Source organism: Nipponia nippon, unplaced genomic scaffold (assembly GCF_047370975.1).
Source record: "Nipponia nippon isolate SJK-2023a ecotype South Korea unplaced genomic scaffold, ASM4737097v1 scaffold_2, whole genome shotgun sequence".
In the NCBI taxonomy this organism is placed as follows: domain Eukaryota; kingdom Metazoa; phylum Chordata; class Aves; order Pelecaniformes; family Threskiornithidae; genus Nipponia; species Nipponia nippon.
Genome location: NW_028262336.1, coordinates 11,571,286 through 11,599,098, shown reverse-complemented (window position 1 = coordinate 11,599,098; position 27,813 = coordinate 11,571,286). Strand labels below are relative to the sequence as shown.

The window sequence follows — 27,813 nt, the reverse complement described above, 5'->3', positions numbered from 1 at the left end:
CAGTGGACGCTGCCATCAAAATGGCGGCGGCGGCGGGAAATACGAGTGGGGTCTGTGGCTCGCGCGTCTGAGCGGCTAGCTGAGGCGCCATGGATGCCTTGGGCTGCATGAAGTCCCTGCTCCTGGCGGCCACGCAGTACCGGGCCGCCAAGACACCGCCCAACGCCGCGCTCCTGCAGCGCAGCCTGGAGGTGAGAGCGGCGCCCGTCCTGCCCGCCCCCGACCCCGGCCACGGTGGGAGCGGGGCGGCGCGGCCGGGAGTGCGGGGGTGGCCGTGGTGTCCCCTCGGGCTTGGGGGCACGGGTGGCTCTCCTCGGGGGCCGGCCTCGGCCGGCTCCGCCTCGCCGCTGCCTGCAGGGGCCCGCTGGCGCTGGCCGGGCCGGGCCCGCGGCCTCCCCCGTGGCTCAGCGGCCGGAGACGGGGAAGCTCCCCCGGTGACCGATTGCCTGGGGAGCTGGTGGGCCAGGGAGGCCGTCGGACCGAAAAAACGTTTCAGTTTTTAGCAAGATCCCTGGACTATTACGATGTCCTTTATTATAACGTTTTATGGTGTTCGTGTGTATTTACAGGTGTGCTGTATGTATATATGCACATAGGCTAAGCATGTATGTGCCTTATGAGGGGCTGCTTTTTTTTTTTTTTTCTCCTATTCCCTTAATTCTGAGCCACGAGGATCATTTATTTTCACAACTTAAAAACAGAGGTTGAATGATGAACTGGTCTTGTATCTGGAGTTTGCCAATTTCATGCAACAGGTAGTCATCAAAGGTGTTTGCTGCGAAGGGGTTGGTGAGCCTGTCTGTTCCCCTGACCTCCAGGTAGAGCCGCGTGTACAGCCCTGGCGGTGGGCACGCTTGGTATGGCCAGAAATTGACACATTGACTGAATTGCTTAATCTGCAAGGTACCTCTTCCAAATACAGATATATTTTTTTTTAATTGCCAAAACATTAATGTAAGAGTTAGTATTCTGCTTAGCGTTCTTCTCTGTATCCATTGTAAAGAGGTACACAGAGGATATGCAAAAACAACATTATGTTGCTCTATTATGCAAGTATAACTCATCTCTACCTGTACTGATGTGCAGGTGTAGCATTTTCAGCATCTTCTTATATAGGCTTCCCTGAACCCAGGTTCCGTGCTTTCATCTTAAGCACGCAGTGCTCCCGAAGCAGCACTACCTGTTACTACTTATCCTTCCTGCAGAGTGGCACCTTTGGGTTCCTGTCTGCGTCCTTAGAAAGGAGGCTGTTGGGTTGAGCTGAAGGCTGATTGCTAAATGTTTGTGTTGAGCAAACTGTTTGGTTGTTTTTTCAAAATAAATAAACATTGTCTTTTATCTATGCTAAAACCTATGTAGGAAGAGTAACCTGGTATTAACTCTGTTCAATGTGTGAAGAAATACAAAGTGTTGCTCTGCTACGGCTATAAGATTAAAATGAATGCTGTTACTATGAATGCTGTCAACAAGCAAACAAAAGAAGCCCCAATATGTTCTAAATGCTTACAATGTAACCTTGGTACTTTTTCAAGAGTAAAGGGAACACATCCACAGGAATGAAAATCGGATTTTTTCAAAACTTTTTTTTTTTGGCAGCAAATGTGAATACAAATGTCCTGTTAGAGTGGCACTTGCATTCTTCTTTTGTCAAATAGGGCAAAATCTATTTAATACAACTTCTGTGTTAAATGCTCTGTTGCAGTTGAGTAATTAAGGTTGTTTTTCTCCCTTCATCTCCAGGTTATCTCTGGACTGAAGCTTACACGATTATTTGCTTCAAACCAGATTCTACCAAGTGAATGTCTTAGTTGCCTAGTAGAACTCCTTGAGGACGCTAATATAAACCCATCTCTAACCTTGTCTGTGGTGACTTTGCTATCACAGCTAGGTAAGGTTTGCATCTGAACTTTTTATCTTTGGTCTGGGAAAGGGAAGACAAGACAGGTGCTGATTCTGTAGCATGGGTGATGGACTTGTTGGAAAAAACATAAGGTGTAAAAGAATAAGTGTTTTTCATTGTAGTGGACTGCTTGGCTGAGCCACCTGGCTGTACATACAAGGCCCGATAAGATGTTAAATCACTATGGGAAGGAGATTTGAAGTCATCACTGTGCAATGACAGTGATCATGCTTATCTGAATTTGTTTCCTCAATGGGTAGGGTGAGGAATTATTCTGTTGTCCATGATTTTTGGAGCTTGAAAAGACTACTTTTTTTTTAAGGAAGTGAAGAAACCTGCCTAGGGGATGCAAAGATAGGAAAAAGCCATGTTACATCAACAACTGTCATCACCTTAGTTTACCTTTCCCATTGGAGTGTGTGCTGGGTGGCAGTTCGGCCTCTCCAATGGCCTGGGCCTGTGTGCATCAAGTTTCCCAATTACAAAATTGGTTCTATTGTCTCTTGTTTCTTGAGATGCTTCCCCCCCCCCCCCGATTTCACAGGAGCTCTGTGCTCACCATAACCTACATGTGTAGGTTACATACACAGGGAAGAATTATCCCTTCACTGCTTAGTTTCTCATCATGAATGAATAGTTGTTCAAGATCCGAGTCTTTTATGATGACCCCTTGTTTGTCTTCTCTGATTCTTGGAGTTTTTAGCCTCTGAGCTTCCTTTTACGTTTTTGAAACAGTTACTGTAAAATTATATTTGTTACTGGGGTTCTTAACTATCATTTCCAAACTGATGGGTCTGGAAAACTTTAAGAATTAGTCCTCCTCCAACTCATCTGTTGCTTTACCTGTCATCCTTGTTTGCAACATCTTTTCCAGGACCGCCTAAGTAGAACTGCCTTTTTTTATTTAACTATTGCTAGATAACCCTATCAAGGTATCAGTTTTAGTCTATTTGCCCACCATAGCGTGAAGCAAGAAACTGAGATCATTGATGTTGAGCTTTAAAAGCTTTTAAGTGCAGGTTTCAAGATCTCAAACAGAACTAAAACTTTGTAGGTAGGAGGTAGGCCATTCCTTCGGTGTCCAAGCATCTTAAGGAAAAGTATTAGTGTTTCAATTAACTGTAAGTTCAGAAGTAAAGTAGAGATGCAAGTGCACAGGAGCTGTCATTTATTTGTAGTTATTTGTGAAATACACACGGAAAAACTGGTCAAAGACTTTGGCTTCTGCTTAGATTGGTAGCTAATACAACAGCTGCTTTTGCTATTACATAGGGGTTTTTGTTAATAATTCTTAAATTCTAGCTTTAGACAATGAGACTAGAGAAGCTCTTCAGGATACCTACAATCTGACCAGCGTGCTGGCAGGAGTGGTTCATCGAAGTTCTACTTGTCTTAGTGACCCAGTGTTATTACAGGTAACAGAAACTAATGCTTAATAATATTTGGCTACTGTTACATAGTATAAATTATACTGTATGCATATAACTCTTTAAAAGCTCTATCTGAAATAATGTGTTGAGAGAAAGTTAATTGTAGCTGTGTATTTTATTTGCTGTATGAGGCTAGTATGACAGGATTTTAACACTGCATGGAGTTCTTTGTATTGTCTCTTTAATCTTGCTTGTGCTTTTCACCTGCTCTAATTTAAAAAAAAAAAAACCCAAAAAACACAAAAACAAACACAACAACAACAAAAAAACCACCAAACAAAAAACCTGTTTTTGAAATTATTTCAAGGAATCACTGCTGAGAGCTTGGAAGGTTATTTTCCAGTTGAGGTATTTAGTTATTTCTCCTAATGTTCATAACAAAAGCTTGGAGATCATTTTATCTAATCAATACTTTGACAGGCTGTTGTGAAGGAGTGAAAGAAAAGCTGTGGCTGCCAGTTCTCATGGAATGTTTGCAGGGCATGTATGCTTCCTTCCCTCTGGTCAGTACTACCTGCCAGTGAATGCAAGGGGGCTGTGCTAATAGAAGCTTGCTTTTTAGGAGCCAAGTGCAGACATTATTGATATTTTTTTCTTTTTATGAACACATGATATCTCATAGTCTGACTTCACCAATTTTAACTTGTCCTTTTTGTGCATTGAACAGTAAAGTTGGACAAAGTTTTCTTTTTTTTTAATATGTACAGTTTTTCTCATATATGGCTCTGAGCTTTCAGCAAGTACTTGCTGGCTACCTGTGGTCACATCTCTTTTCTGGAGAGTGAAAACAGAAGATTAATTTGCTAGCAGTTCTGTTGCCCTTGATCTGTGGAAAATGAGTCAAGTACCCAGTAAAGAACACTTTGCTCTCAGTTTGTCTATTTCTCAAAGCACTAGAAGTATCGGAAGGCTTAGGGATCCAGGTGACTTGCCAGTCAATGGGAGAGATTTTGTAGTCACTAAGTAGATCCAATTATAAGACCTTTTAAGTTCTTAGATATTTATATGGTAAGATTTTGTTTCAGCTGCTATCCTATGCTGTGATTTTTGTCATGTTTGAGTATATTAACTTCATATTAACTCAGTTATGTTATGTGCTGAACATTGCTGTGTGAAGGAATTTACTACCATTAGATCTGTTGGCAGTCTTTACAGCAAACCTGTTTCCCTATAAACATACTTTCCATAGGAGGTTGCAAAGCGCTTTTTGGATTTTGATGAAACTTCTAGGGCTTTCAATAGGACAAAGCCCCTTTCTCACTGACAGAATGGGGAACTTGCTGACAAGGCAACGGGCAGAATTGGATGGGCTAAAAAGGTAACTCGTCTGTCAAAATAGAACCTTTTTCATCTGGGCTTTTAGTAAGCACATCAGTGTGGCAGGATGTTACTCAATGTGCTTGCAGCAGCTTGTGTAATTGTTATGTTAGCATTACAGAGTCTGAAAATTAATTCAGTTGTGGTGTCTTGTTATTTGTCCTTTCAGTTTCAGCTTTTGTAAGTTGTAACATTCTTAAGTGAGATGCTGTAGCAAAGACATATGTGAATAGCTTTTTATTTCCTTAGAGTATTCAGTTGCTGCAGAGACTAACCTACAATGTTCCAGTCTTTTGCGCTGGTGCCAACATCGAGGAATTAATTTCATTTCTAATGCATCATGTGTAAGTGTGTACTCAGTTGTCTTGTCTTATGGGAAATATCTAGCTAAGTTTTGAAACTTTCTGAAGGCTATTGCCATATTGCACTAACCTGGTCTCCAGGGTGAGCGGTGACATTTTTGCTCTGAAGTTAACAAAGATTGTTCTTTGAAAACCATGTTGTTACAGATTGTCAAATGCAGTGATTGTGGGATTTTGGGTGTTTGACTATTAATTGGCCTCTTAGCCCACCCCCACAGCCCCGGGAGCAGGGAGCTAACAAAGAGAAAAGCTAGGAGAAAAGTCATGCTTGACATTAGAAACAGACTTACGTTAGATTAATATGAGTTTTGTGCAAGTGTCCTTGTAAGAGATCTAATGACTGTTAAAAACACCTGCAGTAAAGGACCTTTGATAGTACTGATCTCTGATACTGTGGGTTTTTTACAGATGTGCTTAGTTAAAAACTGCCCACACTATGGGGATTGCAATCTGAATTTTGCTTTGCTTGGCAGAATGGTATCTAATTAAAAAACAAAACAAAAACAAACAAGCAAACAAAAAAAACCCAACAAAACCAAAAAGGCTCCCAACCCACAAATTCTTGTAACTAAATTCTGGATGCTTTAATAAAAACATCTTTGTTTAAATGTCTTGACTTTTCTTTTAAGTCAATCCACTGAAGATGAGTTAACGATACCGTGTTTAGGACTCCTGGCAAATCTCTGTCGTCACAACTTATCTATTCAAACTCAGATAAAATCTTTGGTAAGAGTTTTGGTTTTGTGGCATGATTCTCTGGCTTGAGGGCAAAAGAGAGTTACTTGACTCTGGGGAATCACATTTGTATTTCTTACGTGCTTGTTTGTGGCAATAACAACCCTGACCTGTTTGTTCTCCAGAGTTGGTGGTTGTTTCTCCCATATTGGAGAAAATAACCAGTAGAACAGGAAGTTGGGTATTCTCTTTCCTTCTTTACATTTCTATGTTGTCGCCTTAGCTTGTGTTATGCATTCAGTTTCTGCAACTGTTCCCTGCGAATGAAGGACGAATTTAAAATTTGAGCATTCTTCCTTAGAAAAACTAAATGTTGTTAACACATAAAGATTGTAGTTGGGTTTTTGGTAAGCCGCGTTAACTTCGGCCAAGAGCGAGCTCTGCCTTTTAGAAGATAAATCAGTAAAATAACCACTGGTCCTGATGTCAGGTCAGGGCTCTTGAATGCTCAAAAACACATCCATATCTGAGCTATTCAGTTCCTGTCTTTTCATAAATCGGTGCTAACATAGCTTATTTTTCAATTCAGAAATACAAATTCATCTACTTGGTAGTGAATGTTGTACTGTTTACCTTGGAAGAAAGGTGGCAGGAGGGGAAGGAAGAACTATTGTCAGATCTGATCACTGAGCAGAGAAGGGTTGGGGGGTCAATTTTCAGTGGCTATTTTTTATTAGAGACTTTAGCAAAATGACTTTCTCATCTTTCTTTAAAATACTGATGGAATTTCTTCCTTGGGTTTTCTGGTGTTGGTTTTTTTTTCCTTATACAAGTTCAACAGAGAATTTAGTCATTGATATCAACACCAGTATTGTGCACTAGAACACTAGAATAGATTTCCTAGAGAACAGTTATCATTCTAATATTTTTTGTATTATTCATTATTTGTATGGCTTATTTATAAATATGTATAATCTGTAAGTTTGGTGTTTTTACAGAATAGAATGAAAGGTATAATGCTTATGTTTCTCCTTTTTGCTTTAGAATAATGTGAAGAGTTTCTATCGTACCTTAATAAGTTTCCTGGCCCATAGTAGTTTGACTATGGTTGTGTTTGCACTGTCAGTATTATCAAGCCTTACTTTAAATGAAGAAGTAGGAGAAAAAGTAAGTGATTCTTTGAAGTCTGTTCTGTTCTTAAGTTGTAGATAAAACTAATAGCCACACTGGCAAAATAAAATTCCAATGCCAGTTAATTTTAATAAGCAAGAGACCCAGCAAAGTAAGTATGTGCCCATACGTAACTTTATTTTTCCTTTTAGCTCTTTCATGCTCGAAATATCCATCAGACATTTCAGTTAATATTCAATATTGTTGTAAATGGAGATGGTACTCTAACAAGAAAATACTCTGTTGATCTACTCATGGATCTTCTGAAGAACCCCAAAGTTGCAGATTATCTTACCAGGTATAGCTTCACTTCCTAAAAGTACAGGATATTTTTCCTAAGCTCTTGTTCAGTGTCTTTGCTGTATGCTATTTGCATTCTGAACCAAACATTGGAAAAAATTCCCTAGATGCTTTTTGAATGTTACTAGTTGATTATAACTGCTGTACCCGAAACTAAAGGATTCTTGTGTTACTAGTTTCACACAGAAGTGTGAATCCAAATCCGTTTTTCATTGTCACTTAAGTAATATTTAATAGTTGTGTTCAGTAATTATTTGTCTGGACAGTATCGGTGGTCAGACAACTTGATGAATAGCTATCTTGCCTTTTACAGGCCTATATTATCTTGAAGTGGAACAGTATGGTTGAAGTTGTAATAATTTTACTGGAGGGCATTACAGAGTAGTTCTGTGGAGGGCTTGACTAGTCGTTCTGCAAATTCAGCTAGCAGAATTCAGTTGCTGAATTTGAATCCAAATCTAACAAAAATAGCTGGAAAATCTTGGCTGATTTTAAGGAATTTGCTTTCATTCTTAGAATATTTTTAAAGCTTAGTCTATGTTAAATAGAAATTACATTATCAAAACTATCATTGTACTTGAAGTGTTTGGAGGTAAGGGGGAGAATAGGGCACTTGCATTCATCACTTGGTATAAATGTCTGAGTGTTGAAATTCCAATTTTTTACATTTTTCTTTTCTCATCTATGTATGCTGTAGATATGAGCACTTTACCTCATGCCTTGGTCAAGTATTAGACCTTCTTCATGGAAGGGATCCCGATTCATCATCTAAGGTATTTATACGTTTTCAGTTTAAGCCTAAGAGGGTACAATTCCTAATCTAGTTCTACTTCTGTAATCATAAGTAGGTTCCTCATGTACAAGGGTTGATAACGAAGCACGTTGACTTCAGGACTCTTAAGTGACCTATGGTATTCACCAAGTTAATATTTTCTAGTTGTTCGAAAGGCTATCGGATTGAATTTGTAATGGTTGGGATTTTTTGCCAGGTTATGTGTGTCTGCTTTCAGGCAGCAGACATAAAGGCAGAAAGCCAACATAAACACTTCTTGTGCTTTGGCTAATAAGAAATTTTGGGATCTACCAGAAATGCAGTGTGTACCCCACTTCACTGGCTAAAACTTGAATTAATACTACTCAGACTTTGAACTGGTGATCAGGGAACCATGATGCTACTTTCAAAAGCTTAGGAATAAGCTCTTTCATAGTAGTTAATCGAATTGATGCTGTGTTTGGTTAAGCAGTTAACTGTTGCATTCAACTTTGTCTCACTGCCACCTTGCATAAATGAAACATTAGCCAGCTGTTGCTAAAGGCTAAAATATGAAATGTTGTGAAAATATTTGGGCTAAATACATCTGTGAATGAATCTTAAGCTTTTTTTTTACGAATGTGTTTGGCATCATAGTAAATGATAAATGCTAATGTTTCTGTGTATGTGATTTTGTTGTTGTTTATTGGTTTTATTTAGAAAGACATATTGACAAGGAGCTTTCCAGGTGCTTTCCTCTTCGTCTCTTGTGTATGCACATGCTCATCCATACATATCTCAGAATGTTTTCCCTTCCGTAGCTTTCTTCATTCTGAGCGTATACGTGTTTCTACTGCTTATTAGGTCGCTAGCCAGCAGCCGTGCTTTTTAAAAAAGGGAAGGCGATACAATGAATACTAACTGTCACAAGCTTTCATCAGTCTAATGAACTGTATTTCTGCTGCTGACTTGGCTTTAAGGAAAGAAAACTATTCTTCAGAACACTTTAAAGTGCTAAAAGGAGTTGCATAGAACTTGCCTATCTCTTTAGACTTGTGCTATGGGAGTTAAAATTTCTGTATAAGTACTTGATTTAAAAGCATTTGAACTCTTATTCACTTCACACAGATCTTAGAACTGCTGCTTGCCTTCTGTTCTGTGATAGAACTGCGTCATACCCTGCGGCAGGCAATACTGGAACCATCTGGCTTACCAGTCTCTGGAAATACCAGATTTGTGACTCGCTCAAAGACTTTGGAACCATCTGTTGCATTGGTGCACTTGTCAAACCAACCATTGGAAGGCTCTGAAGACTGTTCAGTTCTAGCATTGCAACTATTCAAAGAGATTTTTGAGGTACCAAGACTGATAATTGAGTTTAACGAGCTTCTTAGCAGCTATGTTTTTAATTGACTTTTAAACAACTACTAGCATTTTTCTTGAAAAATAGCATGTAAGAATATACCTGAAATAAAATTCTTCCTGTTCTAGAATTCCATACTTTGTAAACCAACTTTTCTTTTAAAGACATGCTGTATTTTAGAAATAAGTCTGCACTGAAAGTTAAGTGGAAGATACGGCAGTTCCTGAAGTCATGAGGTAGATACAAAGCTATCAAAGAATTGCTTTCTAGGACTTGTAGAAGTGAGGAAGTTTCTGCTGTTTCTGTGCTCTTTGTTAAAGTTCTTTTTCCAGTGTGATACTGATCAGCAGCCTTAAACCTGAAATAGGGAGAGGCTGGGAAAGCTAGAAGACAGGCTCGTGGAGGAAGGGGTACAGAGTAGGCTTGGCTTCCTTGTTCTGTAGTTTTAAATATTGACATAAAATGTGTTTATTACAGGATGTTATTAATACTGGGAACAGCACCTCAGCTGAACACTTTGTGGATCTTTTGCTGCCTGTTCTTCTTGATCATCTTCAGATGCCAGAACAGATTGTGGATGAGCCATTAGTGAAGAAAAAGTGTGAAAGAATGGTCAAGGCTATTAACGTCCTGACAAATATCCTTTCGATGTGCCTATTGGCAGTTAATTTATTATTCCTCCACCATGATCTGCTCTAAGATGTTAGAAGAAATGTCCATCTGGGGTCACTTTAATAGCTTTTAATGACAATGACTGCCCTAATTTTACTTAGGACTGTCATCTTGAAAGACCTTACGTAGCTTTCTAATTGCTGTGAAATTGTGTAATGCAGTGGTGCAGGATAAAATGTGGTGGCTATTCAACAGTATAGAAGCACTTTGCAGATCAAAAATGAAGATGACTGTTTTCTGTTGAAATCGCAAGGGGAGTTTGGGTCATCTTGATCAATGCAGTATTTTCACTTCGCTAAGTCAAGTGCAGCTCCCAGCCAAATATGATATATATTTAGATCAGTGAAACAAGGAAAAATAATGTGGAGTGATACAGTTTTACACACCTCTTGGAGTCTTTAGTGTTCACGGTGTCACGCAGTAAGGAGGACGTGACTGCAGGACATAATCCTGCATCTAAGATGAGTTCTGTGAAAAAATCTCTTTGTTAAGTTACTCCTAGAGAACTAGTTCTTGTATTAGGGACTGATTGTTCACTGCCTTTTGTTCATCATCTTTCTTTATGCCTCTTATTTTATTGTGGTTGCCCTTAGCTGTTTTTTTCCAAGTAAGTGTGTGTCTTAATTGAGAAGTGAAGCTTACTTGGCTTGTGAGTTAAGCATGACTTAAGTGGTTTATGTAGTTGGGTTTTAAAAGCATTTTTGGAGGCTCTTGTGCTTTGATGCACTAACCTTTGTGTCATTTATTAGTAGAAAATGTTGCTTTTTGGTGCCAATACCTAAGCACAGGTGTACTAAGTTTATTCTTAACTCAGTCTACTGCTCTGTAGAGATGGCGTACTGAAAATGCATGCCTCGAAGGTACTGACTGCCAGCCAATGCATGTCTCTAATAGAACACCAGTTTACCTATAGTGGGATTGATACTGGTTTTGGGACAAAAGTAGTGGACTCTAAAATGTGGTGAGCACACAATTTTATCTAAAATGTAATTTAGCAAGACTTGTATGACAGTTGTGATATTGTTCCAGTGGAAAGTATGTTGTAGTTGAAAGTACCATTTAAATGAATGTAAATCAACACTATTTTTAAAATCAAACTTAGTATTTTTGTGGCAATAGAAAGTAATGTTGCTGGTTGGTTGAATAAGTAAAACCTAGCTTAAACATTCAGATATTGTTTTCAGCATAAACTGAAGATCCACTTTAAGTGGAACAATGACCTTAAACCTCATGCAGTAGTTCGAGCTTATCCAAGTTGAAGCTTACCAGAACTGCTCATGGCACCTAATTTTTCATTTTGATTTTATGCAACCAGAATTCAAAAATATCACATATTGGGGGGGGGAGGGAATTATTGCACTGAAAATGGAATATACATTCCTTCAGCTCCGTGTCATTAACCTGAATGTCGATATAACTAAGAGTTACATGGCCAAAAAACAGTGAAATATAATTGGATCTATGATTAAACCCTCCTCACTTTCAACTTGAAAGTGTTGTTTTGGTCTTCACTGTTGGAATCCTTGGCATGCTGGAGAAGCTCAGCAGCATGTCTGAGGAACTCAGTGATCTCTGTTGGTGTTGGCATTGTTGCCTTGCTAGACAAATTTAATTTCTTTGTGAAGGTATTTATTAATTTTTTTTAAATTGACTGAACTTATCAGTGCTGATTTGACAAATCTTGCTCTGCCTTTTTTTCCCCACTTTGCTTTTCTATTTGTATGTTTAAAAGCAAACTTGCTGCTGATATTATTTTGAAAACACTTGATCTTATGAGCAGACTGAAGCAGGATGTACCTGGTATGGAGGTCAGCTTCTACAAAATTTTACAGGTATGATTTTAAAATGTATTATGAAGCATATCTTAAGGAAAGTGTTATTGCACTACAGTAGTTTTAGTTATGCACGTTTTGCATGCTTATCTCTGAAGTGGTAAAACTTCCAGGAAAATGTAGTCCCCCAGGCACAATTCTTAAAGGTTGTTTCATTGTTAGTTCTTCTAAAATCAAAGCAGTTTGCTTTTCTTCCAATCATTTATTTCAGTAATGCGTGTGAAATCATAGTTCAGCTGCCTGGTAAGAATTATCCTTTTAACACTGCATTAGGACTGCAGTTTAAAGGTAGCAAACTAGAAAAAACTTATCACAACCGTATAATTATTTGTGGGGTTGGTTACTATTAAATATATACAGTTAGTTTGTGATTTTTGCGTAGTCAAAACAGCTTCTACTAACTATTGGTCAGATGGTACCTTAACAGTTTACTTTGTAGGTGGAAAACTAATTCAGATAGTCAAACACTTCATGCTGTTTTGGGGGGTTTTCTTCCAAGAATGGGAATTGTGTAATTTAATGGGTAGCAATGAGAGTTTCCCGGTCCTCAGGAAATCCTTATAAAACTTAAGCTTGTGACACTTGATGATGGAAATCAAGCACTTGAAAACTTGAAGGAATTAAGTAGTCTCTATACATGTTGCATTGGCTTTAATGAGAAAACACATTTCTAAATACTCCAAAGTGTAAACTATTTTTAAAATCACTTCTCTTCCATTGACTTCAGGCTCAGAAACTTAGAAGGGCAAACTTTAAGAAGGCAGATGAAGTTTTTGAATATAAAACATTTCTGTGCTCATAGGCCTTGATATTGTGATGTCTGGGTGGTTTTTTTTGTCATTTACTGTTATATCTTGTTTGACCAAAGTAGTTTCTTTTTTAGGATCAACGCTTGATTATGCCTTTGACATTTGCTTTAACATCAGACCATAGAGAGCAAGTCCAAGTGGGACTTGGAATACTGTTTGAGGCTGCACCCTTACCAGATTTTCCTGCCGTACTGTAAGTTTATTTTTGTGGTAGTCTGGTAGGATTTGAGATTTTATGGGCTTAGTGATATTCATGTTTCTTGGCATATTACCTTCAGTGCATCAGAGACAGAAACTTTAGAAAAATTGTCGTGTGTGTTCTTTATCTGCAATTAAGACCACAGTGGTGATCTTGGAGGCCAGAGGAACTAGTTCAAATGCTGATGGTATTCAATTAATATCAGATGTGATTGACTTCTGTCCCTCAGGGTTCATATGTATGAAGTCTGTTCTTGAAACTTTCTACTTGGAGTGCATCTGATATTCTGACTGTCAGATTTCTCTCTCTGCTGAACTTTGTCACATATGTGACTCTTCGGTTCCTAAAGCTTTGCTTACCCTTTTGCAATAACTTCCAAGAAAGAACAGAATAGGATAAGACACAGGCAGATGGCAGTTCACGTAGTATTTAAGGTGGTCTAAGTAGGGAAAAAATATTGACAAACTCTGTTTGATGGAGTCCTTATTTCTGTAGATGTAATAAAATAGGAAAAAAACGATCTTAAATTGTATCACGATCTTTGCAACCTAGAAAACCAATATGAAACTTCTTCCCATTTTGTTAGCAGAGCTTTTTAAAAACAGAAATGAGAACTGTTTGAAAGGACTTCCAGATCAGATGCCTTTTTGGCATCTGAGCTGCTTTTCTCAAGTGAAAGATTTGTAACATAACTAGCTTATTTTGGAACAGCGACTGGATTACTACTTATATGGGGGGGAAAAAGTAAAGGAAGGTCGCCTAACCAAATCATGGTAATTTGCCTCATTGTGGGTTTTTGGTTGTTTTTGAGAAAGCTTGTGAAGATAGTGGCATGTACAGGAATTTTTAAAAACAAACAAAACTAAACAAACAAACAAACTCCCCACACCCTAGGGCATCATACTCTTTTCTATTATAATCCAAAAATAGGCCAGTGATAAGAACACAGTAATAAGAGTCTAAAACTGTGCTCATCCTGAAAACATCCGTGCTGTTTTTATGATAGCAAGTAGTACTATATATCAATAATATATCTAGTCAGCTATAGACTTCAGGGGAGAAATATGGGGCAGGGAGGTGTGGTGTTTAAGTAGAGGAATGTCTGTAAAACAATTAAAACCGGTACAAAATAAATTTTGAAAGCTGAAGCGCCAACCCAAATAGAGTTTCAGAAGAGGTATGCAAATTCCAGAGGTCTTGGGCTGCTGGGAGTGTTTGGGACCCCTTACTAAGGCTGGGGCAGTATAAGGTTGTCTTCTAGCCTGCGGGAGGTGTGCAGTTGGTGAGGATCTGTGGTGCCAAATAAAGGAGCTGTGGGAGGTCAGCAGCCTGTGAATATCGGAGATGATGAGGAAGAGATTGACTGACCAGATCCTTCTTCAAGACCTTGCAGTTTCAAGTGCCCAAGACCCCAGATGTACCAAAGGAGGGGCAGACAGAGTCTATGCCTATCAGGTTGGGAAATGGAGACTCCTATGATGGCAATGGCTGGAAGCCATGGGGGCACAGGTGATGTTTCCCTCGATTCTGCCAGGGAGAGGGGAAGGGCTTGAGGAGGAGTGGACAGGTTCTCTAGGTCAACAATTGGTTGTGCAGCCAGTGTTGGAAACAGTTTTGATTTGGTTTCCATGACCATGAGACTGAGGATTAAGGACTTTAAACTAAAAGTGACAAGGGAGGGGAAAAGATGACCAACAATCAAGTGAGGAAGTAGCAGACTGGATTGGAAAACAAAGGGGTTGGGTGTATGTGAACAGGAGGAACCTTACAGTCAACACAACAGGGCTAAAGTTGGGACACTCCAATATGCACATAAATAAGAGATTGCCTACAGGACAGTATTGTGGGGGAAAAGCCCTCATACTCTTCCTGGGAAATCAGTGGGGTGGGGTGCCTCTCTGAAATGCCTGCAAAATAATGCACACAGCATTGGGAAGCAACAAGAGAAGCTGGAAGTCTGCATGCAGTTACAGGGCTATGGAATCACAGACCTGTGGTGGGATGGCTCACATGACTGGAGTGCTGTAATGGATGGATACAGGATCTTTAGGAAGGATGGGCCAGAAAGGTGAGGAAGACGACTCACCCTGGGTGGCAGAGGATCAGGTTATGGAACATTTAAACCAACTGGACATATACCGTAGTCCATGAGACCTGACAGGATGCATCCATGAGCGCTTAAGGTGTTGGATGATGTCACTGCAAGGCCACCCCTGATTGTCTTTGAAAAGTCATGGTGACTGGGAGAGGTTCCTGAGGACTAGAAGAAAGCAAATGTAACTTCTGTCTCCAAGAATGGCTAAGATGATCAATAGTACCCTGGACTGCATTAGGAAGAGTATTGCTGGTTGATGGTGTGTCCAGGTCTGGGGTCCCCAAATCAAGAGAGATACTAGAATGAGTCTAGTGAAGGGCCATTAAGATGTTTGAGGGACAAACATCTGTCATACAAGGTGAGACTGAGAGAGCTGGGATTGTTTAGTTTTGAGAAGACGTGGGGAGATCTTATCAATGTATATAAATGTCTGATGGAAAGAAACAAAGAAGATGGAGCAAGAGTCTTCTCAGTGGTACCCATTGACAGGACAAGAGGTAGGCACACACTTGAAATAAAAGAAAAAAACTTTTAAAATGTCTTTTAAATATAAGAAAAAAAACCTTTTCCTGTAAAGGGATTCAAACACTGGAAAAGGCTGCCCAGAGAAGTTGTGGAGTCTTCATCCTTTGAGATAGTCAAAACTATTGGACTCAGTCCTGGGCAACCTGCTTAGAGCAGGAGAGTTAAACTAGATGATCTTTAGAGGTCCCTTTCAACCTCCACTATTCAATGATCACATGATTTTTGTGGATATAGGAAACATTTTTATAATGGTCAGTGACAAATACTCTAGTTGGAAGAATGAAGGATCTGTATGATCCAATATGCCTGGAGTTGTACAATGGAGTAGCCGAGTAAAATGTCTATAAATGCAAGTTAAAAATAGGCTCTGTTCACTTAGGAAGCAATCGAGACAGCACTTCAGTGAAGTGGTTAGGATAACTTAGTAATTAAGGAATTCATTGAGAGGAAAAGACTTTTTGACTGGTGCCTCAAAAATCAGCTCTTTTGACTTCTCACTCTCTCTGATTTGGAACATGTCATTAGTAGCTGCCTTGAAAATACCAACCACAAGTTACATACAGATGCTGGAATATACGTACTGTAGTTACTTATGTCTAAGCTTTTGTGTTCTCTTCCTGGTACAAATTTTAACGGATTGCACTTTTATCTGCATACTTAAATTTTGATTAAAACTTACAAAATGAAATGTGCTGTACTCAATACAGTATTGTAAAATAGCATCGCAGACAAGGAAAAACTAAGGTTTATTGGTAGCACTCTGCCTTTTCATGATTCAATCTTCTTACTTTTATGCCTAATAAAATCCTTTACTAAATACCTTCTCAATATTCCTACTTAGAAACAGTCGCCTAGTTAAGTTGAGTAATGACGTGTGCAATAACCTGTTTCTCAAGCTAATAAGAGACAGACGATCTGATCTGTTCCGCTCAAGAAGAGCTGAACACCACGCTCTTTCTGGTGAGATACTGCATTTGTTTCTAAAGGCTAGCTATGACAGGCTTTCATTTTTTTAAAATTTCCGTATTTCTGGACAGTTTGGGCATGTGTCTGATACTACATCTTAATCTTGTGTGATAATGCAAATGTGACTGCTGTTTGTTTTCAATGAAAGGGAAGTCAGTTATAATATAAAATTGTTCTCATCTTCGATCCTTGCAATGATATTTGTAGCAGGTTGTTTCATTAATAGCCTTTGTGTTTATATAGGCTTGGTGAAAGCATTGCAGCAAATAACGCTTATAGACAACAAGAAATGGAGCACACGTCAAAAAGAACCCAAATGCAGTCACTCGTGAACAGTGTTCCTTCAGCGAGGTGTTCTTCATCCTGTCCTTCAGGTGATGAATCCACATCTTCAAATATACAGGAATTAATACAAAAACTTCATTCTGGGCTAGAGGTTAGTAGAATTTATATACCGTTGTTAAATATTTGATACTTAGTGGGGGGGGGACACGAACGATAGAAATTAAAATCCAAGTGTCAGGCTATAGCGCATGTATCAACTGAGTTCAGTTTAGACTCCTACCTGTTTAGAATGTGCTCCTTTTACTAAGCTCCTTAGCAGAATTCAGTGATGATTCTTCATGCTACATCAGAAGCTGGGCTCCTTATTGAGATCCTTTTCTCCAGTGGGGTTGCTCACACTCTTCTAGCTGTCAGACGTGGAGGCAGGTGTCAGATATAGTTCCAACTGGCTAGACTTGCTGGGATGCGTACAAGGAGCCTCCTCCCTAAGAAATAGCCTGTGATAAAATAGAGATTATATGCTGCTTTGTAAGAGTATGGTGAGTCTCTTGTATGCCTAAACAGGCATACGAACATTTTCCTTTTGCCTGTAGCTGACTCTAGCATTTGCAGTTCAATTTTTGTGGCCTTCTTGAAAAGGCACTATTATTACTTCAGAAGAAAGTTTTTGCTTCCCTCTGCAGCATCATGCATTGTGAATAAGACACTCAAACAGGTACCGCATACAGTGCGCTTCTTCGCAAGCCATACTGTCAGATTCTGAATATATTTCCTTTCTCTCTCCTGTTCAAAGCAAGTTAGTTGCTTTGTAGCTGCTTTAGACTGAACGATGGATTATTGCTTCTGTTTTCTTTTGGCTTAAAAGAACAGTATGCAAATAGGGAAAATTAACAGAAAGTGCCTGTTAATGGCTTGATACCTGTATTAGCGGCATTGCCTCCAGCCTTAGCTTTGTAACCCTCCTCTCTTTGCTGTAACTGATAAGAATGAAACTCAGCAAGCTACCAGTTCGTCAGTTGCTAGAATAATAGTGAAAAAGATCAAGTGAGTCTTCACTGCCACTGGATGCTCCCATTGATCATCCTTTTCAGGACTGCATGTGACAGTCTGTGGGTGCACTGCTGTGTATATATTAACGTAAGTCAAAGCAGCCACAGGTGCCTAACAGCATTAATGCAGCAGCTTCCAGTAATATGACAGGTTGTAAAGCTGCTTTGATTTTTGAGGGGAGAAAGTTGTTGATGAATTGTTAAGTGAATCTTTTCTTAGACCTTCTAATTGGTAGAACTTTTTCCTTTAAAAATCAATATACACATTCACTTAAAATATCCAGTACTTCATCTCTGTGCGTGTTCCGTATGTTGTGTGAAGCTCAAATGTGTGTAAAAACATAATCAAGAAAGCACTTTTAATAGTATTACTATACAGAGAGTGTGAAAGGAACTTACAGAAGCGTTTTTCATAGTAGTAACATCTGAAAGGACATAGAGATGACAAGCTTGCAAACAGGAAAAGAAACTACTTGTTTCCTACTTCAGAGACAGGAAAATGAGCTGAGAATTGGAGCTATCTATGTAGGGGCTACTGTTAATATGCAAAAAATTCTTACATAATGGTCCAAAATGGTGCAGAGGTGATAGCTTTTTCAGTAGGTGTTCACTGTATGAACAGCTAGGGTAGCTTGCACTTGGTCATGCATCAGCATATATGAAGAGCTGCTCAAAACTGGTGTTATAGTAGCACTGCCTAAGAAAAAATATCCTGAAATCACCAAGTAGCATTCTCACTTGACTTGGGCATATATTTTAATAAACACTTAGGACTTGTTGTGGCATATATGGTAAATAAATTTCCTCTAGTAAGTCAATGGGTTAACATAGTAAGTTCTGTTCTGCATAGTATCCTTTCAGAATAACTTTCCTGGGCCTTTTCTGGTAATCTGTATGTTGAGAAGGCCACGGAGTATGAGCATGGATTTTTAGCCATGTCCATTTTGTGCTGTTACTATTAGGGCAAATTACTTTAGGTGTCCTGTGGGGGAACTGCTAATTCTCCAGCCAAGATTAGACTAAGGGGAACTATTTTAGAGTGATGATGTTAACTTTTCATAGTGCTGGACTGATATCTTCTGCAGATGAATCCTATTCAGCCTGAATAGTTCAATTATTCACAGCCTTTCCACAAAAGACAGGTGGATGCATTTGAGCAGACAGTCTCAGGTATAAGAATAAGAACTTAAAAAGCTAGTGGACAGGTGGAGTTCACAAAACTACTGAGCTCTTTAGGTGCATGTTACGTATCGAAGTAAATACAAATTTACAGTAGCAGTAATAGGAAAACATTTCCACAGATGAAGGAGCAGATCACTCACATGAGGATATCTGACATAATGGATGTCTATGAGCAGAAGCTGTCGGCAGTAGCAGTGAGTACAACCTAATGTTCATGGGTACATTACTGTCTGTACGTTCAGAAAATGTTAGTGAAAAACGCTCTTCCCACATACAGTCTAAAGAAACTAGGCTGCAAGACCTTCTGGAAGCAAAGGCACTAGCCCTGGCTCAGGCTGATAGGCTGATGGCTCAGTACCGGTGTCAGAGAGCCCAGGCTGAGTCCGAGGTAAGTAGCAGGAGCTTCCTTGTGGGACTCTGGGGTGGGGCTGATTGTAATGATTGTCTGGGCAGCTTTAACTGTGACTGCATGTGTGGAAACTCTATACTGCTTAGATGTAAGCTATGCTTGCAAGTTAGGGCAGTCTTAATTTTCATCATAAACACCCTGTTTTCCTCTGGATTGTTCTTTGGAACAGTTTCTTTTAATGTCCTTTCCCTTGTAGGAAGTCAACAAAACTACCTACTGTACTGAATATTGTTTGTTAACTATTAGTGTTAATTTAATGGTAGTAATCTTGAAAATGAATAAAGCCACTTACTAGAATTCTATATAGAATTTGCTGCTATATGAAGAACTGTTTCCTGTTTGAGCCTTTTAATCACTTGTCAAAGATGAACTTTCAAATAAAGCTTGCTTGCTTCCGTGGGGTATGTATTTGAGGTGTGCATTGAAAACTCAGAATCGTTTCTATTCTTTAAAGGTTATAATAAAGATTGGGCTGCAGATTACTAAATCCATAGCTAAAATGTATCATCTCTTACCTTCTTCTTCCCTCTCTCCCCACACGCTCTATAAAGGGAGCTGAAGGAATTTAGTGAACAAATTAATTTGTAGTTAATATTAGGTGAGAGAAATCCTTTTTTTAACGTAGCTGATGGCATTTTAATGTTAGATCTATGGCCTCAAATATGCCTATTACAAGTGACTTGTGAAACAGAATTACTTGTAATGTGGGTTGGTTTTTTTTTTTGGTGGGGGGGTGTCTTTCCACTCAAAGGCAAGAACTCTTGCTGCAATGTTGAAGGATGCAGAACGAAAAAATGAAGAACTTAATGATCTGCTGAAAGCTCAGCAGGTAGAATCTGAAAGAGCACAGAGTGATATTGAACAGCTCTTTCAACACAACAAGAAATTACAAACAGTTGCTGAAGAACATGAAATACTGAAAAAATCCTCTGTGGATCTTCTTCAAAGGTAAGGCACATAAGATCTCTAAACAAATACTTTGTATTCCAAGAGTGATGAAGCCCTTTACTGGGCTAAGCATATTAGAAGGGCAACATTACATGCTACTTCATGTTTTTAAGTGAAAAATTAATTATTTTTTCTTTCCTCTATATGCTTGTCAATGAGGTTGACTTAAGTAATTCAAAAAGTTAATATGTTAAATGGAGTGAGAACTGAAGCTGTAGATGTTGAAGGTCCAGTTCAGGAAATAGCATGAACTTTGTATAAAAGGGAGCATTGTTCTCTAAGAAACAGAATTAACAATGCTTAGTTTCTATTAGTATTATACCATACTCTCAGCTTCTTTCCTTGGTCTTATATGATGTCTTGATGACATGCTATAAATAGTCTGGAGAAGCAGCCAATACAGTATGCCTACATAAGGTAGGAGCTCGCATCTTTGATCAATTCTGTAGCAAACTTGACTGAAATTAGGTAAAAGTGAGGTAAGGAGGAAGGAGGCACCTTGCATGTCCTGAATTACTTAGAAGCATTATTTCTTTAGGATCTTAAGCTAAAAAGGACATGTGAGACATAAAAGGTACATAAAGATAGAAACCATTTATGAAAATAGAATATGCTTTGGAAGAATAAAGGCTTAAAAGAGCTTTGGCTTTTCAACTCACACGAGCTGGTCTCGTCACTAGATGTCAGCAAGGCAAAGAAGCTGATAAAATTGAGAGCAAGTTTCTTGCTTAATGATGGGAGCAGGCATTATGTTAGACAATTTTGAAGGCATATTGCTGCCAATAAGGGAGTCATTGGGGGAGGAAAAATGTATAAAACTTGTCCATTATGGGGTTTCTTGAATGCATGGTCACTGTGGAAGTGCCTCCTTTTTTTGCTTGAATTGTATGCAGCCATACACTCTGTGAACATGTATTTTGCTAATTTATGTGAAATAAACCAACCTCAATCTAGCATCTAACAGTTGTAAATTCTCCAAAGTAGGAATAAAATAGCTTTCTGATCCTTACAATATGTTTATAGAACAAAAACTTGCTTTCTAAACAGTCTGCACATGTTAAATATAGTGTTGCTTAAAAACAGTTGGATAACTGACATCAGGGGAGAGAATTTTCCTTTTGGTAGGGAAGTAGGAAAACATTTGCTTAGAGCATGAGATCTGCCTCAAACTTGTATTAAATGCACGTTGTGTTTTCTTCAGTATGTTCAGGTTTTGGTATCACCAGGCAACTAGAGGTCATAGACTGACTCAAAGGGTCCCTTAAAAAATGACTGCAAATAGCTAATTTATAACAGTTTGTGTATGTCAAATTTCTAAAGGCATCTGTATGTTTTCTCAGTTCCTAAGAGTTTCCTACTGGAGGAAGGTTGCTTCCTGATCCTTAATAATTAAGGATATGTAAGGGATCCACTGAAGCTTGGCTAGGCTTTTTTCCCTTCCTCCATGTATGTTCGTTTAAAAAACAAAACAAAAAACCCAACACCCAAACAAATAACAAACTACCACAAAAAAATTCTCAACCAAACCCCACCCCCCCAGACACCTTGCTTTTAGCTTGAGTGGGATGATTGCACAGATGATGTCAAGTATTTTTACTTGACAAGCTATTAAAGTAAAAGCTCTTCAAAAGCACTTATACTCTTCAACCGTAACCCCCTAATTCATTTGTAGGTATGAAACAACTGAAAGACAATTTAAAGATCTACAGATCACATGCAATTCACTAAATAAACAAATGGAAGCAATGAAGAAACTAAATGAATCACTCAAGCAACAGAATGACAGGTAAGTTCAATTCAGTCTTTTTGAAGCAAATTAAAGATAAACAGTAAAACTAAATAGCACTTTAGTCTCAATTTTTCAATTGTGCTTTAAGCAACATCTGAGAAGTGGAGTTAGAGGAAGCAAAAGATGCTTCAGTGTTGCTTTATATGTGTAAGTTAGATGAAAATCTGTAGTAGTGACTTTAGTTTATTTTGTTTGTTCATGTATTGGTTGGGGTGTGGAGGAATACCCACAGACTTCAGCAACAATAGGAATTTAAAAGAGCAATGAAGACAACCCAATTCTTGGGTGCATTCGTGGGGGTGGGGAGGTGTCTTTTTTGGTTGTTATTGAATTCTTAAATGCTGTTATCACCCAAAGATTTTCACCTATTCCCTTTTAGCCTGCAAGGTTTCTCTGTAATGTTATCAGATCAGAAAAAAAAAAAATTCTAAACTAATATATTTAAAAATTATATTAGAAATAGTGATGGTTGGTAATCTGTCTGTGGTATAAAACATCATTCCTCAACCATAAAACTAGTATTACTTATGTCTTCTTGAGGACTAATTATAAATTTTTCTTTCTTGACAGCTTAAAATAGAGGTCTGATGTACCTTTCCCCAATGTAACTAAGGGAATAGGGTTCCTATTTGAGAAATTTTATTCAATACTTAATTTTGCAGAAGATATCTTTAAAATAGATTCATAGGCAGGCCTTGTATTCAGTTTAGAAATAAAATGCTATTCTTGGTTTTACTTGCAAAGTTCCCTTTATCCTTCCAGGCTCTTGCCTTGTCAGTAATCAGAGCGGTCCAAATCACTGCCTTGAGTTCTGATTCAAATGAAAAATTTTCATACCGATCCATTAGTTTGCTACTGAGTAAATTTGCATACTTACTTTCACTGGTGCAATAGGCAGCTCAGTGTAACTGGGGAGATATTATGATGAAAGCTGCCTCTATTTAAAGACAGGTTGGGGGAGCAGTTACTATCTAGATATTCTTGAACTGCCACAAATAAAATGGAGACGGTGGAAATACACTCGGCCCCTCTCTTGCTAGAGGCTGCAGCTTAGAAACTGGTAGATGGCAAGTGGCTAAAGAAGTAATCAAGAGTGACAGCAGGTGCCATCTAGGCAAGGCAAGTGGCAGTTAGAGTATGCCTTAGAAATTAGGCTAGCTAGTAATGGAAAAAGTAGATTAGCTTCACAGCGTATAAAGTGCTCAGGTTACAACTGGTAGATACCAGTACCTATATATTAAATGGTGGTGGAAACTAAATATCCTAACTAGTGAGGACTGCAGTAGACCTACATATGGGCTACAGCGTTATCTTATGAAATGGTGGTTTTTGAGTGTTATGGGACAATCTGGAAAGATGTTCAGAGTGGTACTGGAAAATCTTTATGCACAGATGTGCTTGCATGGGTAATACCTGAAACAGGTTTTACTAATGGTATTGTTGATTCAGGAGAATACTAAGGGCTAAAAACCCAGCATACTCTGTCACTAATGGCCATGAATTTTGACTCGGGTTGAATGACAATTTCAGTTCTATCATGGTATTTTGAATGCTTTGTGGCTGTAATCAAAGGCAATAGTTTCTGGTGTTTAAGCTCCATGTATGAACCTTTTCAGTAGTTTCTACCATGCGTCCGTGATCAGAGATGTAGAATGACTGTTTCATGGGGGAAAAAAGGAAATAAAATTTGTCTGTACTCAAACCTTGCAAATTCATAGGTTTGTTGATTTGAAGCTCCTGACAGCAATTGGAAATTATTCAAAAATCATTCTAGCTTCTTAGGACAAAGAAATGGTGGCATATCTCATTTTGATCATTAAAATTTATTTCTCTGCAATTTTAGGACTGCTGCACAGTTGGTAGAAACTGAAGATCACAGAAAAGAATTACAGCAACAGCTACAGGAGAGAGATGGCAAAATAGCGAGTAAGTAACTTACCTAAAGGTCACTGAACATAGAGAACTCACTGGATTACCTAGATGTTGTTAAGTGCTCTAGATAAGCAGCTGTATGTTACAAAGTAACTAGTAAATCTTAAAGTTAGCCAGGGATACATAATTTAACAGTTGAATGAAACAAATACAGTCTTTTATTTTTTTAAAAGATACATAAATGTGTTTTCCCAGACTATATGGACTTCACCAAATCTCTGCACAGCATCATATGTCCCTTCCGGATCTCTTTACAGCATATCCATTAGAACTGTTTTGTGTAGGAACCGCAAATTACAAGAGCTTAATTTAACTCTTCTGCAAATTACTGGAAGCAACCACTAAAACTTAGCAGTAGGTGGCACTACTCAGTAATTCAATTATTAGCAGCCATGTTGAGTCTTTAAAAAAAAAAAAAACAAAAAAAAAAACACCACAAAACCAAACCCAAAAAACCACCTTGTTTCCCAGGCAATGCAATATCTCTTTTCTAAGTTTGGCAACCCATCTTTTAATGTGTTTGTTTTCTTAAGCCTTACAACAGAAAATAAAAGTTCTGGAAGAAAAACTGAAAGCTCAGCAGAAAGAAAAAACAGATATGGAACAAACTGTAGACATTCTTAGAAAGGAATTAAGTAAAACAGAACAAGCAAGGAAAGAACTCAGTATCAAGGTAAGAAATTATTTGCACCTGCATTCTAGAGACCAGAATTTTAGATATCTATATAACTGATAGAGTTGGTAAATATTTCAGTGGTAAAGTGGCTAAAGAAACTAGAGCACTCTATGTAGTGGACAAGAACGAATTATCTCAGCTTTGATTGTATACCTTTTGAGTTTTGAGTAGCTGAGCTCGAATTTAAGAGAAAAGAAGCGAGGGTCAGGTTCTAATGAGGCTATATGAGACATGGTATGTGAGTACATAACATTTGGAAGAAAAACAACTGTATCGCACTTGTAGTGCAATATTAAATAAGAGAATGTAGCACATTCCTCTTCAGTAGTTTTGACTACTGTAAAGTGTGGATTGGCTTACTTTCTCCCCTTTTTCTTGTGTCCTGAATTAAGGTACCTGTGCTACATATGCATGCACCAAAATGCATCTGTTTTTTCTTTTTGATCTTTGAAATTCTAATAAAATATCTATTTTTATCTCTAAGAAAAATAATATCTTTTTTCAAAACAGAGACCAGTTTGGCTATACCAAGTTAATTGGGTAATGTTTAAAAAAAAAACAAAAAAAAAAAAAACACAAAACAAAAAAAAACCAAAAACAAAATCCCCAAAACTTCAGTACAGCCTATATGTGCTTGCCTGTAAACTCACAAGGCAGAGATTCATTTTACATGCAAACTGATCAGCAATCACAAAGTGCGCAGTCTGGCAAAGCACTTGCTGTATTTCCATTCCCTGGAAGCAAAGTCTAATCTCTCCAGGCAGTATTATCCAGTACATAGCAAATATTTCCCTTACTCCCAGTAAATATTTACCGGTGTGGGGCTTGAAATGAAACGTGGATGGCTTAACTGTGAACACTTCTGCTTAAATAGGTCAATGATGACATGGGGGTTGGTGCTTTCCCGTGGTATCTAACGTTTTGAAGTGTGGCAGTAGCTGTAATCATTCATGTGTACCAAATGTATAGCTGAGAAAGATTTCTGAAACAAGCTTGTAATTTTAAAACTGTGCTTTTTAATTACTTAAATTCACCATCAGGCCACTCAGCTTTCACTGTATTGTGTATGTTTTTCAGTTGATAATGGAGAAAATAACATTTTGGTTTTATGCAGGCATCTTCTCTGGAAGTTCAAAAATCCCAGTTGGAAGGACGCTTGGAAGAAAAAGAAGCGCTTGTAAAACTACAGAAGGAAGAATTGAACAAACACTCCAATATGATTGCAATGATTCACAGTCTAAGTGGTGGCAAGTTAAGTGCAGAAACAGTGAACCTCACTTTATAGGGCTCTGTTGTTAAGGTTTTAGTATTTTATACATATGTATAAATATATGTAAAGATTTTTAAACTTGAAGCTAGCTACTATCTGGCTTAAAAAATCTAAAATTAAAGTAGCTTAACTATAAATCGAGAAGAAAAAGTAGTAATTGTGGAAGCTTTGGTCTAAAAACCTGAGCTACTATATAGCAAGTAGGTCTTCTGATGGTCTTGGTATACCTGTTATCGTCTGTATTGGGAGCTGAATGCAACTTTTGTTGGTAACTAACCTTCCTAAATATATACAGGGAAACAGAAAGAAAACAGAAGTCACTGTCAACTTTTTTGTCTATATTCTATTGGATGTCTGGCAAGCAGCGTGCTTCATACGTTAAGCACTTTTAATCTTGTTAATTTTGATTCTTCTGACCACCGTTGTTATTTGTGCAGTGTTGCTTCCTGATGTCTAATGTACAAATGTAAAAATAAAATGGATTATATCAATTAGAACATGTTACATTGAAAGCTGTGTTTATCAGCATATTGGTGCAAGTGCTTCATGTAGTAAAGATGTGGAGGCATTTCTAATTATGAGGAGATATGAATTTGAGCAAGTAGAACACCACATCCGAATGACTTTTCAACAAACAGCATCAATTAGAGAAAGCATGCTAAAATGAAATAATGAATGTACAAATATTTCTTAAATACTAGATAATACTTTCCTAATCCTACACCACTTCCTTTCATTCTTTAAAAAGATCTGCACTTTTTTGACCATCCTATCTGGTGCATGCTAGCTATTGTCAGCATTGTCACTTTCTGCTGTGTACCAACAGGATTTCATATATTGTTCATAGTATAACTATTTAGCTAATTTTGTTTTTTAAAAAAATGTGCTTTCATATGAAAGACTAGTACTAGAATTTGATGCACGTTTTTGAGTGGCAGAACACTGTCCTTAGTTTACATGTGACATGAGTAACATGTCTTTTAGCAGTTGGCAGAATTATTTCATTAGTATCTGTGTTTTGATAGAACTACTGGAGTTTTGGGCGATCTAATATATGTCTCTTTCTGTAGCATTACTGCCTTTATTTGTATCGAATTTGTAATGGCTAGATTTTAAAATACTGATATTCTTTGTGTTTTTCAGTTATGTCATAGATGTGTCTTACTGAATCTGTTCAACTCATGTCTAAGTACAGCCTTATACATTCTGTTGCAATTATACAACATTGGATGAATTGTATCTATTTTAACCTGTTCCTGAAATATATTTTTTTGTAACTTAACCACAGGTAAGATTTATAAACATTGTTCGGGTCTTTGTGAAGACCAGGGGAATAAAAAAAATAATTGCTCTATTTTCTGTGTTTTATGTATTCTCTTAAATGAGGTAAATTATAGGGATGACTGCCAACTTTGTGCACAATACATGCAGTTTGGTTGCCTTTTTGCATAAAATGCAGTTATTGCTTAGGAAGGGGAAAAAAAGCGTTATCAGAGTTGCTGAGGTGAGGGGTTTTGGTAGAGTTTTGCAAACTGAATTGGGAAAGAAAGCTTCATTAACCATAATTTTTAACTTTGTTCTAATGGGTTAAGAAATTTGAGTGTCAAAGTAAATTTGCAGACATGGGTTCATTTCTAGTTAAGTCTCTTGGTCATGAGGAAAGGGTAAGTAAATGGATTTTTTTTTTTTTGGTCCCTTTCTGCCAGAAACTGCTTGTGTAAAGCAATTCAGGTAGGAAATGTCAAGCGTGTTACTAATTAAACGGATAAATGCTGGTCTGATTTTGTTTTCAAATAGTGAAATGGGAGGGCAAAAATGTCAGGCTGCTCACCAGAGTAAGGTTATGCAGTAACACAGCTCACGTCCCCAGAAAATGCTAAACAAATCTTTGGAGTTTAAATGATAGA

General features: G+C 38.0%; 1 protein-coding gene across 3 annotated transcripts; it reads left to right on the top strand.

Moving 5' to 3' along the window:
- On the top strand, nucleotides 1–27,260 carry CIP2A (cellular inhibitor of PP2A). Of its 3 annotated transcripts, none has more exons than XM_087757139.1 (21): nucleotides 1–191; nucleotides 1,741–1,888; nucleotides 3,203–3,315; nucleotides 4,897–4,991; nucleotides 5,639–5,735; nucleotides 6,729–6,851; nucleotides 7,007–7,152; nucleotides 7,852–7,927; nucleotides 9,034–9,261; nucleotides 9,746–9,905; nucleotides 10,760–10,901; nucleotides 11,673–11,772; nucleotides 12,656–12,774; nucleotides 16,610–16,802; nucleotides 19,002–19,076; nucleotides 19,160–19,270; nucleotides 20,070–20,239; nucleotides 21,912–22,025; nucleotides 23,872–23,954; nucleotides 24,494–24,633; nucleotides 25,751–27,260. In XM_087757139.1, the coding sequence occupies exons 1-21, from the start codon at nucleotides 90–92 to the stop codon at nucleotides 25,919–25,921; spliced, it is 2,706 nt and encodes a 901-aa protein (XP_087613265.1). In that variant the 5' UTR covers nucleotides 1–89; the 3' UTR covers nucleotides 25,922–27,260. The 3 variants fall into 3 exon arrangements, with proteins under 3 accessions (XP_087613265.1, XP_087613264.1, XP_087613266.1); XM_087757138.1 differs by having other exon boundaries at nucleotides 20,043–20,239; XM_087757140.1 differs by lacking the exons at nucleotides 4,897–4,991; nucleotides 5,639–5,735 and having other exon boundaries at nucleotides 20,043–20,239.
- Nucleotides 27,261–27,813: the final 553 nt, after the last annotated feature.

What these genes read in the sequence shown, in the direction of transcription:
- CIP2A (XM_087757138.1), top strand. Translation starts at nt 90, where the DNA reads ATGGATGCCTTGGGCTGCATGAAGTCCCTGCTCCTGGCGGCCACGCAG. An exon ending in TCCTGCAGCGCAGCCTGGAG is followed by an intron (nt 192 to 1,740) that starts GTGAGAGCGGCG and finishes CTTCATCTCCAG; the next exon opens with GTTATCTCTGGACTGAAGCT. An exon ending in AACTTCATTCTGGGCTAGAG is followed by an intron (nt 16,803 to 19,001) that starts GTTAGTAGAATT and finishes ACATTTCCACAG; the next exon opens with ATGAAGGAGCAGATCACTCA.